Genomic DNA, 17,306 nt, shown 5'->3' with positions numbered 1-17,306 from the left:
ATCTGACGTCTCGCTCGTCGCGAGCGTCGCGCCACGTCGCGCTCTGCTTTTCGCGGTGCGAAATGCGAAACGGAGAAGAATGCCCGTTTCCATAAGTGCGATTTGAAGGGTCCGTACGTGGAGAATGTATAGCACCTTGTCGTTAAGAACGGCACTCTAGCTATTGTATTGGCTCTATGGTTTACGTCGCGCGTCACGTCGTTAACCTCACTAATTTTCTTCCGAGAAACCAGTCCTCGAACTTGTATGTGATCACTTGCCGTACTTGGGTACATACCTTTGTCATTCTGCAAATTTAATGAATATTACATTAATCTTTATTAAAGCGCAATTTCAAATGAAGCACAACTAGGTGCAGATATTTGGAAAGGATGGTGAACGATTTGAAACTGGAGTGCTCCTTTTCCTCTTGGTACCCGACGTTCAAGAAAGATTCTCTGGAGGCCAGGATTCTCCGCATCCCCGACGAGGTCCTCAAGTATTTGGAGCACGACACGTTTATATTGCCGCTCGAGGCAACGGGATCTTTCCCGGACAGCTCGGAATGGGCTGACGGCTCGCCGGTGACACGCGAAGAAGAGGTATCTATTATTCTTTATTCGGGCAAAGACAGTTACCAGACGATAAAACCCAAACTGCCAGATAGCAGCTTATACGTACAACTAATTATATCTATAGCGATTTTTATAAATCTTTTGGATTTCAGGAGACGGATTGCCAACCGACATTCCCTGAATTCAGTCGACAGATACAGGAAATATTAGACGAGTACGATGCGGTATTCGTCAAGACAAACTGGAGTACGCCTGCGGTAAATTATTGTCCACTGTGCATCTCTATTTCGCAATTGAATCCGTCATTTTAGAAAAAAAAACGTCTCTTCCAAACTCACTTTTTCAAGAAACAAGCGTGTCTACGTGAAAAGAACACCATGTGTACTAAAAATGGAGAGTTACCTTTCTGTAACGAGCGATTCATTTCGTGGATAAATTTTCTATCAAATGAATATGATGCAACGCTATAATTGTATAATTTATGTCTTTAAGATGAAGATAAAATTATAATTAACAATTGTAATCGTCTTGCAGGATGCCATGTGGGTTGCGCCGACAAAGACTCTGAAATGCAATACGCTAGAAGAGGTGTACCTGCTGCTGAAAAGTTCCGACAGGATTGCCAAAGACCTAAACGTCGTGAAATCTATGGGGGATTCTGAGAATCCTCTGCCGTTCTGCCTGGTGCTGAAGCAATGGCGGGATATTAATCCGTGCGCAGAATTTCGCTGTTTCGTCGTGGATAATAAGCTCACTGGTAATTCATCGACTTGGTTCTCACGACTGTTAAGTTTGTCTCGGTGTTGACTGCTCTCGCGTCTCTTTCTCTGTGTGCTTTTACAAAGTCAACTTCCGCGGTAACAAATTATATTTTACGCAGCTATAAGTCAGAGGGATATATCGCAGTACCACAGTTCCAACGAGTCGGAAAAGTATGACATACAGACGGACATCAAGAGCTTGTTTTCAGAGCGCATCAGAGGCAGATTTCCGTTGCGCAACTGTAAGAGCGCCGTAACCAAGTATCGTAAGTAACGACAATCGTATTCTTGTAACTCATTCGAGTTTATTTGCCGCAGACTCGTTCGACGTTGTACGACGTAAGAAAGATAAGGTGAAGATAATAGATTTCGGTGCGTTGGACGCGGCGTCTACGGAGGGAACGCTTTTCACGTACGAGGAGTTGCAATGCCGTATCGAGAACACGCCGGAGTTCCGTTTCATCGGGGAGGAAATAGGTATCCAGCCCAAGCCCCCTGTGCAGTTTTGTATTCCGCAAGAGATCAGCGAGTTCTTTCAGTCGAGGGAAAACGTCACGTTGCTGGACATTATTCAAAGGGTATGTCTTCCGGTCACTAAGGAAATACGCTTGCAAAATTCGCTAACTTGTTTCCGGCGCGTCGTCCTCCCCAAGCGACCGAAGTTTTGCCTTTGTTACAGGAGGTGGAAAATCAGCGGAGAGAGCACGAGAAAGAAAATGCTAACGTTTCAGAAAGTACTTGATGTATATACAACGTATAATAAACATTTTCCTTATATACGAACATCAGCTGTAACTCACATGTACAAGGGATACAAAACTTAAGAGAGGGGATTATATAAGTTAATGTTACATCTCGTCTCCCCCGGAGGGAAAGTCTAATATCTAATAATAAGTACATGCGCTAATAAATATACGCGCGATTACACAACGAACGGATTCTACTTGTCTTTTTAAATTTAATATAATACATTTCAGCCCGTTTAAATCCTACGTTTTGAGATCATTCGATTACATCGACGCTAAGAGAAATATAATCGAACTTGTTCAAGTAACTCGCTCTTTTCGTAAGTTGCCGAATTCCGGTTTCTTTCTGCATTTATTCCGATACGATACAAGAAATTCTGAATTGCCTGCATGCAACACAAACTATTTTCCTGATCCGGTCAATAGAGTTAAAAATTAGACAATTTTAGTTGCCCATCGCGATGCGCAGATTACGATCCGAAGCTCTTGATTAATGTGGTTGTGTAAATACGTGCAATTAAATGCTCCTGATGACAAAGTTGCTCCTACATCTTGGGATGCGACGTATCTGCGTGTATACGTGTGTGTGAATGAATGTACACCGACAGGATATTTAAATACAGAACTTTCACTTTTATTCTGCCAGACTCTCTTTTTCTATCATTACATTACATAAAACGATTAAAGGCTATCCTACCGCTTGAAAGAATTATCATAATATTGCAGTATTTTTCGAGCCATCGGCCTTTTTACCGAGCGACGTCCCTTATATAGAAAATATGTCTTGTTTATGTACAATATGCAATCCTTAATACTTCAGTTTTGAAAAAGGATCCCCGATATATGTACCTCCGGACAAGTTAATACGCTGTACAGTCATATCCAAGGAGTATTTTCATCTCTCTTTCTCCCTTTCTATTTTTCTCTCTGCTCCTCCCTTTCGTCCTCTTATCTCTCGCAATCTTCATAAAAACAAAATTTATAGGATGGGGGAGACTACTACTGTGTGTGTAGGTGTGTATGTGCGATGTTACAATTTTCATCAGTGGATCATGGTACGTTTCTGAAACCCGAGCTTCTCGCAAAACGACCCCTTTCGCATCGGGCCTCACACTTATAATCTGTACAGTTCTGTCGAGTATTAAGGACGAAAGATACAAATGCTTAGATTCTAATTTCTTGTAACATATCGTTTTTATCAAATTTCTTTTTAGTAATAAAACACAAAGACATTTCTCTAGAAATAATAACGTATGCATAAGTTTACATTATGTTGAAAACCAATATAAAACTTACAATCTTTTGCCAATTCTTAGAAAAATACTACAGGAATAATTATTCTAAACTTTCACTTACAAAGTGAAATGCAAATGCTGCTCTAAATTCCTGGATGGGGCGTTGTTTTAAGATTTAAGAGATTAATAACAATAAAGCGATTACAGCTCTCCGTCATTACCGTGTAAAATTTAGCCTGAGAGATTTGGAGATTCGGTGGGAAGCAAACCATATTTCCATCGCGCAATCAAATCCCAGTTTAAATAATTTTGATATTCCTTTATCATCCAGCAGAAACAAGAGTAGACAATTGCGCTTGACTTTTAATCTGATGCCGGGCAAAGACCCGTCGTCTAAAATCTGCAAGTGCAATACGATGGAGAAAAAAAAGGTTTTGCGAAATTGCTTCGCAAAATAAAATCCTATTTACAGAGTGTCTTCCTCTCTCTCGCGAACGAAATACGGCGGATTGCTTCGTTACACGGAAAACCTCTCCCCCGCGTTAGTCGCGATTGCAATTTGTGCATCGTCCTCTTGCCCGCAATGTACACGCGCGAATACCGAATCGAACGGATTTTTACCTAAAAGGTCCCAAGCACCCCCGTGTGAAAAAATAAGCCTGGTTCTCTTTCCTAGAGGGAAGTACGATGCCGTTTCGCGCGCACGATACAAATAATTCGCAGCGCGTCGCTGTTCCTACAAATAACAATAAAGCAGTAAGGTGTGAGGGCCCTCGAAAAATGCCTCCGACGCAAAGTAATTAATATCATCGTTTAGTCGGACCGGTGCGCGGTTCCTTATCTGCCGCATGAGAACCTGCCGATTTTCGCGGTTCCCCGAGGAAACGCGTGTCCCTCCTCGAGATCGCGAAAGGCCGCGCGTCTCCTCGCGGCGCATTTCGTTTTTTTTTTATTGTGGAGGGACAACCCGGCTCCTTAAAATAACATTCGGCGCGTAGCGGCTCTAAGAAATGTTCCCGTTGCGAAACACGTGGCTCATTGTTTCCCCTATCGCTCGTTATGTACACAGGAGGAGCGTCCCTTCGCGATCAACCTCGCGTCACGTTCTCACGGTTCGCGGCGCTCGCCCACCGTTCCTCCCCTCGCAATCTCCGATCGCTCAAATTATCTCGACTGATTTGTGCTAGACGACATTGCGTAGCTTAATGAATGTACGTTTCGCGGTGTACGGCCGTTCGCTCGTCTCCTCCACGCCTCCCTTTGCTCGCTCGCGCTCGCAACTTCATCCTCTTCGCTTTTTTTTTCCTTTTACTATACGTCGCTCGTTTTAATGATACTAAAGTGACATACAACAGCACTCGCGCACTCTCTCGGGTTCTCTTTCTCATTTCCTTTCACTCCTTCACTCGCTCTTTTCTCTCTCTCTCTCTCTCTCTTTCTCTCGAATACTGGTAGGGTGTTGAGTGACAAAAACAGTAGTCTTAACAAACATACGATACAAAAACTCTTAAGTTATCGCTTAACGGCCAGTGTAAAGCGGGTTGTTTTATTTTATCATTATCTTTTCTTCTCCACCCTCTCGCTCTATCTCTTTCTCTCCTCTCCTTAAGTACCTGAAGAAGCTAGCTTTGGGAAACCTTGCCCCCGACCCCGCAAAACGCCAAGGCCTGAAACCGGTGCGGGAATCTCGGTGAGACCGGATTTTCGATCTCTCACCCCTTCCCCCCCCTCCCCCCTACTGATGGCGAACGGGAGGCCGACTGATCCGCAGGTGTCTTCGACGCCCGGAAGTCGTCACCGGTTCCGATCCGCGCCTCAATCACGTCCCCCCTCGCTTTTCTCTCTCTCTCTCTCTCTTTCCTGCTCCTCTTTCCTCGAGTCCACCTCGGATTTGCCTTAACGATGAAGACTACATACCCCTCTATGATAAATGCGATTGGTACGACTAAATTGGGTGGCGAAAGGCCAGACTATCACCGACGAATCGAGTGGTGTACACGCGCGTCCGATGTGCGTGAAGCTAGAAGCTATTATCTCCCATTGACGTCCCGTTCAAAAAATACGCATCTGTATTTGGGCGCGAGACACTCGCTCGGAATTTTATACACGCGGAGACACGCCGTTCCGACCTCTCTCTCTCTCTCTCTCTCTCTCTCTCTCTCTCTCTCTCTCTCTCTCTGTATTTTTTCCTTCTCTCTCTCCGCCTCCCCTTTCCTTCCTTTCTCTCTAATATACAGGAAGATAGAGCTCGCTCTCTTACTTTTACCGCGAGGATAAATACATTAAACTGGTTCTCGCTTTATACAAGTGGCTCGAGTGGAAACGCGAATTCTCTCTTTCTTTGGGATACGCTCCTCTCTCGCGCGGAAAACGAAGAAACACCGGGAAAGCCGCGGAGGAGAATTGTCGTGAACATAAAATAAAAGATACGGTCTACAAAAAAAAGAAGGGGGAGAGCATGGTGTTCCTTTTCTGTAAATAAATTTATTTTATCCACAAATGAAACTTTCAGGCTTTTACTTTCTATCGATTGAAAAGTAAAATCCTCGCGCATTTTGTGCAGACCCGATTACATAAAACCTGATACTTCAGTAAACAGATAAGACAATTCGATCTCGCTTAATGTAAATAAGAGTTTTTTGTGCTTGGGCTCTTCCTCCCCTACTGACGAAACGAAACTGAGAAAGTAAAACTGTTTGGAAGAGATCTATGATCTAGGCCACGTTACAATAAAATTGCAATTAATATCGGACAGATATTAACAGACTTGCGCTTTTTACTCACTCCCTACAATCACAAGAGTTAGCGAGTTAACATAAATAGTACTCAAAGCAATTTATTTACATATAATTTCTTGTTTCTGTACAATATTTCTTCCTGTTAGCTATAACCCAAGTGACTTTTAAAGCTGTAATTAAAATAAAATTCGGGATCGAGATGATAAGAAAAAAGAAAGAAGAAAAGCGTCGACGTGTTTCTTCGGAAAACGCGATTAGCGTTTTTACGCCGCGAGATTATAGAACTTTCTATCATACGAGAAACACGAACGATCGTATACACGAATATTCGAATTTTCACGCTCCTCGTGAGCCGTGGTTCGAGATAAACTAGAAAGAGATGAAGCGCACGAGGTAGGTTCGTTTAAATTGTCGGAAACCGAAAGGAAGTTTCGCGATATTGCTACATTTATAACGAAACGACTGTATCACATATACGTCTCGCAGAGAGAAAGATATTAATCATCTCATTTGCCTAGCATACGTGTAGAATGTGTAAATGAAAATGAAACGCAATAACAAGAAAACTATCAATTATCTTACTTAAATCTTAAATCATCTTATTTTATGTATATGATTTACATACAAAAGTTAACTAAAAAATTGCAACACTATTCTGTTAGAAAATAATATATCATATAGAAATATCCATTTTTTTTCATAATTTTAATATCTGTGACGACGTTAGATTCAAAGGTATAATTAAGAAAAGCTTCTTGGATTTCCGTTCAACGGTCAAATCATCATATAAGTAATCTCTGTATCAGATAATAATGTAGTGTATGTTTACAACAAATATTACATCCTTAATCTCTTCTACGTATAATACTAACGATTACTAAAACAAATAACTAAATCATCATTTTCTATAGAAAAAAAAACAAAAATCTATAGATTTTAATTACATAATTTTAATTACAATTTACATATTCTACACGTGTATTGCTGTTCGTTTTCCACATCGGTTCATTACGCGGTTCCCTTATGCCTTCTCGACAGAGCCTTCACTTTGGTTCATATCACGTAATGAGACACTATTCACAGGAACAGTTACACCTCGATTACTTGAAGCTACGATATTCTTTTCTTTCAACATCGAAAGAGAACAGAAAAAGAGAGAAAGAACAAACTCGACGAAGTTCTCTATATATTTATACATATATATCGCGCGCCGGGATAAAAATTTTGGAATGGATATCAGCGCCCGACGTACGTTTCCTCGTTAATCGTAATTATCATAACGAAATGTGTTAGGTAAACTCATATACTCCCATGCAGCCTCGTCCCGTTCTCACGAGCTTTTACAAGTTACAAGTTTAGAGTAAGTCCATAGTAAAATTTGCAGGCATTCACACGTTTCACGATAGCACACGGAGATACGATATAAATCTATCATTCTCATCTGAAACAAAGTGAAGCGTTTTTGTACTAAAGTGCAGCGATATATATATAATATTATACCTTTTTAATGAATTATCTACGCAATGTACAATCGTGGATTTTTACACGCACCATGACAAGGTATGGTCGGGCCGTACAACAGACAGCTGTTAGAATGATCCGTAGAACATACTATTGCCACTCCACATCTTTCTTCTCTTTTTTTCTCTCTCTCTCTCTCTCCTTCTCTTTCCCTCAACTTCTTACGCCTCGCACACCTCAAATCGGGTATATCGTCTCGTCCAAATGGCCTCAGTGTTCTTCGAGGGTTGTCTAAGAGCAGAGTGCCAAGAATTTACAGCGACAATTTTCTTTCTATATAAAGTTAGAGTTATACAGATACAGGTAAGCATTACACGAAAGGCAAAGACGATGCGGCTCCCAACAAGACCGCATATCCTTGTTACTATACCCTAATATTTCTTCGGAAAGAGAACTCTATTATTATTTGTCTATTCAGTCTGACCACACCATGTTACAACGTGGAATAGCTTTGCCATGATAAACATACTGTAGGTTGAATTATATAAATCCAGGCTCTCTCTCTCTCTCTCTCTCTCTCTCTCTCTCTCTCTCTCTCTCTCTCTTGCTCGCTCTTTTTACTCTGCGAGGGATCTATTCCGATACGGTTTTCGCTTGCTTCTTTAATCTTAACGCTTTATTCACTCGTCGCCTATTCCTGCGCCACAAAAAACGACTTGACTAGATTGCATCGCTAACGGTCCTTAACGATTAAAAATCTAAGTCTGTCATACATAAATGATCTGTACCTTACACTCTAATGTCGTAATTAACATCTAATGGTAGAGGGATGATCTACTGTTATCGACGAGAGAACTATTTTTAGTAATAAATCGTACATCTATTATATTCCCATCCTCTCTCCTTTCACGCATTTATTCATTCATATATTAATTTGCATGCACACAACATGCACACCGACGTGAAGTAGATCCACTGTTAATTTAAACTCCTGGAGAATATTTCTTTTGCTCGCAACTGAGCCTGCCTGCCTGCTTGCGTGCTAATGCAGCCGACGAATGTTCCAAATATTGTAAGTGTGACAGATTCACGGAATTCGCGTCTAAGCGCGCTTTTAATAATATATTTACAACACCATCGCCGTGGATCGTTTGATCCGCAAGTAAGATTGTTCGCTGGTCGAATCGTGTTTCTTAGCGAGAAGCGTTAAAGCCCCCTTGGGCCTAGTTTCAAACGCGCTGAAACGCCCGCGTCGTCGTCGCATCATAATCCACCGGCAACGACGACGCGCTAACATGATATAACAATACGTTACGATGCTCGCGTGAGCGTTCGATCGCTAGGACTACCTCTTCTTGCCGGGTTGCTTCGATGGCAGTCGCTTCTTCAGCTTGTGATCCGTCGACTTAACCGTCGTCGCCGGCGTTGTCTTCTTCTTCGGTCGCTCCGGCGAGCCGTTGCAGCACGCGCAGTTTTTCTTCACGTGACAGCGCAGACTGGATCTTCTTGCGCGGCAATCCGCCGGCTCCATTAGTACGATATTGCCCGTCTCGTCCTCCGACGCCTCCGACGCTTTGTCGCTCGATACCACCATCGACTCCGTCGTCGCCATCGGTTCTGCCTTGGGAATCCGTTTAACAAGCGTCGCTGCCGCCGCCGCTGTCTGTTTGTGATCGGTACGATTCAAGATCACCCTCGCGGCATTCATCTGCAGTTTGTCCTTCTTCTTCATATAAGTGCAATGCCGATCCGAGGACAAGGATTTTAACATTTGTACACTATCCTCCAGGCCATTGCTCAGCGTGACGTTGTCCTCTACTTGGCTACTAATCGACTCGCTAATGCTCGAGTCCTCATCGTCGCTGCTGGATCTCGCACGCTCGGACATTGCGTTCTCCCATGCCATGTACGAGTCCATGCGCAACTGGGACACCCGCTTTTTGTTGGCATACGTGTACTTGTGCGTAGCTAGCAACGGTCCAGCTGCAGCCAATGGGGACAGTGGCGACGGTATGGTATGATGGTCCGCGGTATTGCCGCTCAACAGGGTCAAACTTTCGTCGCCCGAACTTGCCGTCGAGGTGTTGTTGACGTTAATGCAGGGCGGCATTGATTCCGAATCCAAATCGATGTCCAGTTTCATGTTAGACGGTATGCTGGATACGCTGCTGGGTGTCCCTTCTTTTGAGCCGCTCCTCGAGATCAGTTTCACACGAAGACTCATATCTTTTGACGAATCGTTCTCCAAAGAGCCAAGATTTGCCGGTGATAACCTGGAGACGTCCGAGTTGCTATTGGACGCTTCATCCTGGCTCAGATTATCCAGGGTCAGTCGCATATGTTTCGCCGGAATGTCCAATTGCAGTTCCTCCTTCTCTCGCTTCCCTCTTTTCAACGAGTCCTTTAAAGTTCTCGTGCGTTGACTCGCGTTCTTCTTGCGTTCGTTCGTCTTGAAATCGCTTGTTGGACTGGCGTCCCTGCTGCCGCTAGATGAGTCCAACGACCGGAAGTATGAACTGTTGTACGGTTTCATGCCCAGAGACTGGCTGCAGGACGCATCCTGTGAGGAATGATCAAATGACGGCGAGTGATTTGTATCGAACAGCAGGTCTGCCTCGGGGAACAGCTCGCTGGTACTAGGTTCGTCGACTCCCAGATCTTCACACTCCTCTGACAAGCTCTTTTGCAGTTTGAGCTCGTACGCGGCTTTTTTCTCTATCCTCTGCTGCGTCAACTCGCGGTCTAATCTGGGAATCAGCTGCGATTTCATCAAATTGCTCTTATTGGAGTACGGAGTGTCTAGAGTATGATTCATGAAGTACTTTTTCGCGTTCGACTGATAGAGTTGTCCGCCTGCCATCTCGATGCCCTGGCCCTTGTTGATAATCTGCAGCACGCTCTCGGAGTTGTCGTTATCCCTGGAATTAATCGCGATCAGTCAACAGTTCTCTTTCTCAAAAATTTCAATATTTAAAAAGGTCTCTGGCTTGAAATAGTAATTAAATGCATGAAAATATTTATACAATAAATATTAAATTGCATGAAAACATTTGTATAATGAACTCGATATGATCCGAATCGTTTACCTGGAATACACTTTCAACGACTCGTTGCTCTGCGCGTTCATCGATGCGGGAACCATGTATCTCCATGGCGTGTCCGGCGAGATCTTTCCTTCCGACTCCCAGGCCTCTTGCAAGCGTGCGTTCTCGTAAAGCAGCCCGTTCCCAACTTTACAGGATCCGTCGATTGTCTCAGTGGATTGCTGCACAGATGACTCCTGGCTGTCCGAACTGCTCGGCCCACCGGTGACCAAGAACTGCGTCGTGCTACCAATAACGCTCGATTGCTTGTTTGTGGAAGTAATGGGAGACATAGATTCTATAAAAAGAACAGTATGGAAGAAGAATTAATCGTCGATACATATGCATATAATGTTAGGTAAAAATCGACATGTACGAAACTAAGCTTCTAATACAAGATATAGTGTCTATCAAAGATTCAGTCTCCTGTAAATTATAGCACAGTTATAAAATATATTTAATTAATTTGAAAAAATACCTATTTATTTTAGAAAAATATTACAAATAAAAATTTATTTATTTGTATATCGATATTTTTCAATGTAAGCAAAAAAGTTGTAATTTACTACATATGCTATAAAAAAAGTATAGAAGCGACAACTAAAGATTTAAGAAATAAAACATAAAAATTAAAGTTGTGACTGGAGAAACGCACATGCAGAAAATATACTTAGGACAAGTCCTTACCAATTTTCGTATTATTTTGTAACGATGTGGCAATGCTCGTAGCGATCAAAGTTCTCGGCGATATGTTTTCCTGCATGCCGATGGCGTTGTCGAATTTTCTCTTTACAGTTTTCGGTGAAATGATTTTGGTACCGGACGTTATCTCAGTGGATGCTTCCTTCGTGTCCTTCTGCTGTTGTTGCTGTTGCTGCTGCTGCTGCTGCTGATTTGCATCGTTCAGCATGGCGTTTACATCAGTCTGCTGGGCAAAAGTGAGCGCAATAGCGCTCGTTTGTATGGATACTGGCTTCTCGGTGTGTATCTGCCCGTCCTGAGGGGATTTCTTTTCCGGCGAATGGGAGACCGCGGCAGTCGGCGCAATGCAGACCACGTTTTCCGCCTTCAGGGTGGTAGACGCCGATGACAGTTTGTGTATACCCGAGTTGAAGAACCTCGTGCCCTGCAGCGTCGGATTGCTGGTGATAACGCCGCATATTTGCTGGCTGTCCGATATCTCGTTGATGTTCCGAGTTCCGATCAGGCTAAGGGTGGGATTGTTCTTGTTCACCACGATGGCGGCGGCACTCGTCGCCGTTGACTCGACCGCGATCGCGCTACCGGCGGCCACAGTATCATTCTTCAGCGTCAGCTCACCGATAACATTGGGCTTGTCCGGTGTGGATACCGCCACGGCGGCCGCCTCTCCAGCGAACGGCGTGCTTCCGGTCTGCGATATCACCACGGGCGTGCTCTGAACGTTCTGCGCGCCGGTCAGCGTCTGATTGTTCGACAAGGTCTGCAAGGTGGGCATCTTCATCTGCTTGGCCTGCGATTGCGGGATCAGTTTGCCTTGATTGAACAAGGACTGTAACAGCAGAGTGTTGGGAACTGTGCTGGTGGTGCGCACGGTTGTCGGCATAGTGAGCAGCTTGGACCCGGACACTATGGTAAACTGCTGGGTGCCCTTCATCAGCGGCACCACGATACTGGCGGGCATTAGGACCGATGCAGTACTCATCTTGCCCGTGACGGAGGCAATCGCCTCACTGACGCTCACCGAACCCGGTTGCATTGCATCCTGGACAATTACCGCGCGTGGCTGGCCTGAGCCTGGCTCCGTAAAGATGAGATTACGTCGCTTCACGTTCAGTTCGACGCCGTCATTCGAGTCATTCGTCAGATTGCGCACCTCAGCGCTCGCATCCGCGCTCATTGATGGCTCCTCTGGTGCGGAGAAACCGGCCGGACTGTCTTGCACGTGTACAACACCGCTCGACGAGTCCTCGCTGCCCATAGTCCTGCCGAGATCATCCGTGCTAGGGCTCAATTCGGAAGTCTGCTGTCCCACCGGCTTGGACTTGTTGGAGCTCGATTTCTTCCTCTTCGACGATTGACTCGGATTGGTCGGCGGATTAGATCTTCTGCGGGGTGCCGGCTTGTTATTGAGATCCGGCGAATTTCTCAGCTGCTCCGCGTATTCGTCGAGAATCGCGTAGATCCGCTGGGCAGTCTGCTCGTCCTCCTGTGGCTTCTGCTGCGGTTTCGGTATCGGCGATGCCTTCGACGTATTGGTGGCGCTGCTTTTGACCGTCTTGGGTGTTGATTTTTTCACATTGCCTTTGGCAGCGACCGCGGCAGCGGTCCCAGCTACGGCGGATGACGGTGTCGATGGTGTTTTGCCAGCCGACGGTGGTATCGGCGCTGGCGCCGGCGTTACGCACGGGCTCGAGGAACTCTGAGACGTAACGCTCAGCGCCGGCGACGCCGCTGGTTGACAGTAGCTGGTGACCACGACCACCGGCGTTGTGGAATTAGCCACCTTGGCGGTGCCGCTGTTCGGATTCACATAGGCCAGGGAGACCTTCTGCGGATACACGGACTCCTGTTGGTATGCCACGGCACTGCCGTTGCTGGCAAACTCGCTGTTCGCGCTGGACTGCGTCGGCATCATCAGTTGCTGCGCCAGAGTACTGACAGATATCTGTTGCTGCTGTTGCTGTTTGCTTGCCTGAGTCTGCTGCGTAGTGGTTTGCGTCTGCACGGCTGTCGTGGTCGCGCTATTGGAGATCGACTGGTGAGACTGCGGCTGAATACTCCTCTCCTTCACCTGTTCCAGCACGCTCTCGAACTCCCGTAATTGTTCCAGAGTTGTCGAGCTCACTTGATTGTTCACCTCGATCGGAGAACCGATCAGACTTTCCGCTCTCACAGCTTGCTGTTGTTGCTGCTGCTGCTGTTGTTGCTGCTGCTGCTGCTGCTGCATCCTCGGCGTCAAGACAGCCTGGATGGTTCCCGTCAGATTCTGCTGTCTGACCGGCGCACGGATGATGTTAAGCTTGACCACAGGAGTTCTGGCACCGGGTACCGAATTGGCGTGCGATATGATCGTTGGTGGGCTGATGATGTTGAGCTGATTTGGATTATTGGTTATTACCTTGTGCGTATATATAACGCTTCCGGCGTTCGACGAATTGGTGTTCTGCACAAGTTGGAGCGTTTGATTCGCGGCCTGATTCGAACCGATAGAGGCGTTCGCCGGGCCATTGTTACCGGAATTCGGCACAATGTTGACTATCTGCCTGCCAGCCGGTAGTTGGGAAAGATTGGGAATAATTGATTGCACGTTAACGCTACCAACGTTCGTCTGCTGTTGCTGATTGTTCGGAACTGACGTCTGTACCGCCTTCGAGAGATTTGTCGTCGTCTTCTGCGGCGACGTCGTCGCCACTTGTTGAACGTTGCCTAGCGGTGCATCTGTCGCAGCACTAACGACTCCACTTGCGGTCGCATCGGCCGGCAGGGTGTAGATGGTTTTACGAAAGGCCTGTTGAAATTTGGGTAGGACAGCGTTCTGACCGGTCTGAGGCGCGCTCTTCACAATGGAACCGGTGCCGGTCAATCGATCATAGGTATTTCTGTTGGACGGCGCGCCGCCTGTCACATCCGCACCACGTTGTATCGTTTGTCGTGTAAAATTCGCACTGCTACCGTCCTCCAAGTTTTGCAGGCTCAAGCGATTCCTCTGATTGGACACGATTTGGTTGGAATTGACCGACGCGAGGTGGTAACTGCCGTCGGATTTGCAAATGAGTTTTAACGACTCGGACGCAATGGACGTCGCGATCAATCCGGCCGAAGACATCGTGGTCGTCGCCGTTGTCATCGTTGTAGCCGTGATTACGCCTACGCCCGTGGAGCACGGCGAAGAGGGTGACTTTTTCGGCGATTGGTTGTTCTGTTGATTGCTCGCGCGACGCATCTGTGCCATCGATCTCACCGGGCTTGACGACTCGGTAGAAGCGATGTCAAGTTGATGGATTACCGAGGGAACATTGTTGGCAGCCATCGTCATCGTCGGGCCGATAGTCGTAGGTGACGCAGCATCCAGTGGCTGACTAGCCTCCTCGCCGACGGTGTCCGGAGTTCCGAGGTTCGACGACGATCTCAGTGGTGGTGTTTGGCCAGCTGGACTCATGCCGACGCCGCTGTCGTGGCCGCCCGTTGAAGACGGAGTACCCGGCAGCTGTATGCTGCTGTTGCCACCGCCACTGCTACTCTGATTGCTAGCCACACTTGGGGTGCGCGTTGGCCGCGGTGGCGTGCCGCCACTGACGTTAATGCTTGTCGTGGTGCCCGTGGCGGAACTCGGGCTCTGCGGCACGCCACTTCTCGAGAGTTGGACAACGTTCACCGTGGAACTCTGGCGGGGCGGTACCATCATGTCCAGCGAGTTGAGACCTGGCACATTTTTTGCCAATATGTCAGAATCCCTGGCAGCCTTCTCGAGAATATCAAACTTGTTTTTACCCAAGGTGGACTTGATGACGGAATTGTAATTAGGATGGTGACGATCGCGACGTCCGTCAACTACCACAGAGCACCTTTTGCCGCCGGCGTTGTTCTTACCGCTCGCGACATGCTCCTTCTGTTTCTTCTGATAAGTTATTACACTCTTGTTCGGCGAGAACGGCATCGTCTTTTGTATGTTGATCAGCTCGCTGGTGATGTCACCGCTACTCAGCCGCTGCTGCTGTTTCTTGCTACGGCTTGTTAATTTACGATCGGCTTCGTCTGTGCGCGTCAGCACAATCTTCGGGTTCAGATTTAGCGTGCTCAGCATGGGCGCAAATTTTGCAATGTTGTTGGTCGCCTGTTGCTCGGCATCCGTCCGATTGCCATTATTAGCATCCTTGCTCTTGTTTAATAAATTCTTCTGCAGAATTTGTGAAATCCTCGACGGCTTCTTCGAGCTTTGCGGTCTGAACATCCTAAGAGATTTCAGCACCGCCGGATCGCTTCGCCTTTCAGTAATGATCAATTGCGCCGCAGCTGTGTACGCCGAGCCCTTGATCGTCTCACGCTTATTTTCGTCCATGTCGGCGGAAAAGAGAGTAATAATGTCATTGCTGCTAACATCAGAGCCACTGGCGTCCTCATGCGTGTTCGTGTGCCGTTCCTCGTTCACTAACATATGAAAATGCGAGACAGATTCAACGGTGAGCTTCGATGTCTTCGAGCGTTTCTTGCTAGGCTCCTTACCGCTCGTTTTGTTGGATTTCTTCTTGTTCTCTAACCGACAACCGTCGCTGCCCAAACTGTCAGTCTGACTATCTTGCGTGTTGCTATCGCTGTCCGACACCGAGCTAATCCTATTTCTAAAGTGCTTTGGTTTACGTTCGGCGATGTCGTAGTCGCTCTCGGACGATTCCAACCGATGGATCTTCCGCGCTCGTGCGGTGCGTCGCACGCGCAATACACTGCCACTGTCGGAATCCGTAGTGGTATCATCTAAACTGCGTCGCATCGACGAACGTTTATAGCCGGCCGCCGGCTGGAAGCTACCAAATTGCTCGGAACTATCGGATGGCATGTCAACCCACTGCTCGTAACCCTTCTCGATACCGAAGAAGACGTCCTTAGTATCGTCCTCCGATGGCCAATCCTTGAATTGCGAGTAATCAATGTTCAAATATTTAAGCTCCTTGTTCGTATTGCGCATCTCCTCAGCGTTTTCCAGGTATCGCTCGCATAAATTCTTCAACTCCTTCCAGTCCAGTACCCAACTGAGCATGTGGTAACGTGGACTACTCAATACTACAGCCAAATCGTCGCACAATTGCGGCGATAGACCCAGTTTCTCACCATCCAACACTTGGCTGGGCACAGACTTCTCGTCATAATTCGCTGAGCCCGTCACCGCGTCGCCCTTGATCAGAATCAATGCGTCCAATGTTCTCTCCACATTCTTGCCCGGCGTCGTGCTGGTTTCGTTCAATTGTGATTTATCGTCGTTCAGCTGGTTACTGCCGGTGAATTCGCCGCAATTGAAACATAGCTCGCCGAGCGTCGCGGATGAAGTATGACGCTTCGGATGCAGCGGACACCTGTCACTGGTTGACGCCACTGGTGTTGCCGTGTCAGACGATGTCACGTTGGGATTCTTTGTCGTTAACAGAGTCTTCAACAACTGATCAGTCCGTTCGAACGTTTTCGTTACCTGACCGTTCTGATAGTCCACGCCTTTGGCGACGGTTAAATTTTGATGCGGTGGCTGCGCTTCCGAAACTGTCGAACTCAGCGAGGGCGTCGAGGGTGTTTCCGTGACGCCGTTATCTTCCGTTAGCTCGGATTTCACTTCGCTCTTGATGACCGACATGGGGAGATGATCGTCTTCTCCAATTTCCTTGGGCTCTTCCTTGACTTGAATTTGCTCCTCTTGCGAAACGCTATCTTCCTTCACCTTTCCACACGCCACCGCCAATTCCTTTATTCTGTCGTAACAGGCTCTAGTAGGATGTAAGGAGAATGCCGTCAAAACGCATTCTCTTGCGATGCCAATATTGCTGTCTACTACGTCCGCCAATTTGAGGAATTGCGTGCTCAGACGCTTGGCTGTTTCGCGCACCTTATCCTTGTCCGACTTTGCCTTCTGACTCTCCAGCTCGTTCATATCCGTCGTTAGCGCTCTGATGTACAGTTCGATCACCAAAGGTTTTATACTCTCGCCGAACTGCAATGAAAAAGAAATCCAAGAACAATTACATTTGCTTCATTGAAAAAAA

The 17,306-nt window shown here is 46.6% G+C and overlaps 2 protein-coding genes across 6 annotated transcripts in view; one reads left to right on the top strand and one right to left on the bottom strand.

The window, feature by feature from the left end:
• Positions 1-157: 157 nt before the first annotated feature.
• On the top strand, positions 158-2,698 carry LOC105566622 (cell division cycle protein 123 homolog). 4 transcript variants are annotated; one of them, XM_012020768.1, is made up of 7 exons: positions 158-244; positions 327-581; positions 707-811; positions 1,089-1,311; positions 1,435-1,557; positions 1,634-1,893; positions 1,995-2,249. In XM_012020768.1, exons 2-7 carry the CDS (start codon positions 372-374, stop codon positions 2,055-2,057), a joined length of 984 nt encoding a protein of 327 aa, XP_011876158.1. In that variant the 5' UTR covers positions 158-244; positions 327-371; the 3' UTR covers positions 2,058-2,249. The 4 variants fall into 4 exon arrangements, with proteins under 4 accessions (XP_011876158.1, XP_011876159.1, XP_011876157.1 ...); XM_012020769.1 differs by having other exon boundaries at positions 168-269; positions 353-581; positions 1,995-2,698; XM_012020767.1 differs by having other exon boundaries at positions 169-269; positions 344-581.
• LOC105566624 overlaps positions 2,041-17,306 on the bottom strand; it is a 75,968-nt gene continuing 60,702 nt past the window's right edge. For both annotated transcript variants that reach the window (XM_012020770.1, XM_012020771.1), the window contains 3 exons: positions 11,266-17,254; positions 10,582-10,876; positions 2,041-10,413 (listed from right to left, as the gene is read on the bottom strand). In XM_012020770.1, the coding sequence (XP_011876160.1) occupies positions 8,841-10,413; positions 10,582-10,876; positions 11,266-17,254 (7,857 nt within the window). In that variant the 3' untranslated portion in view covers positions 2,041-8,840. The remainder of the gene's footprint in view (positions 10,414-10,581; positions 10,877-11,265; positions 17,255-17,306) is intronic.

The sequence above is a fragment of the Vollenhovia emeryi genome, unplaced genomic scaffold, assembly GCF_000949405.1.
Source record: "Vollenhovia emeryi isolate VEMERY1.0 unplaced genomic scaffold, V.emery_V1.0 DF939143.1, whole genome shotgun sequence".
NCBI lineage: Eukaryota > Metazoa > Arthropoda > Insecta > Hymenoptera > Formicidae > Vollenhovia > Vollenhovia emeryi.
This window is presented reverse-complemented; position numbering and strand designations above follow the sequence as displayed.

What these genes read in the sequence shown, in the direction of transcription:
- LOC105566622 (XM_012020769.1), top strand. Translation starts at nt 372, where the DNA reads ATGGTGAACGATTTGAAACTGGAGTGCTCCTTTTCCTCTTGGTACCCG. An exon ending in CGGTGACACGCGAAGAAGAG is followed by an intron (nt 582 to 706) that starts GTATCTATTATT and finishes TTTGGATTTCAG; the next exon opens with GAGACGGATTGCCAACCGAC. An exon ending in TGCTGGACATTATTCAAAGG is followed by an intron (nt 1,894 to 1,994) that starts GTATGTCTTCCG and finishes CCTTTGTTACAG; the next exon opens with GAGGTGGAAAATCAGCGGAG.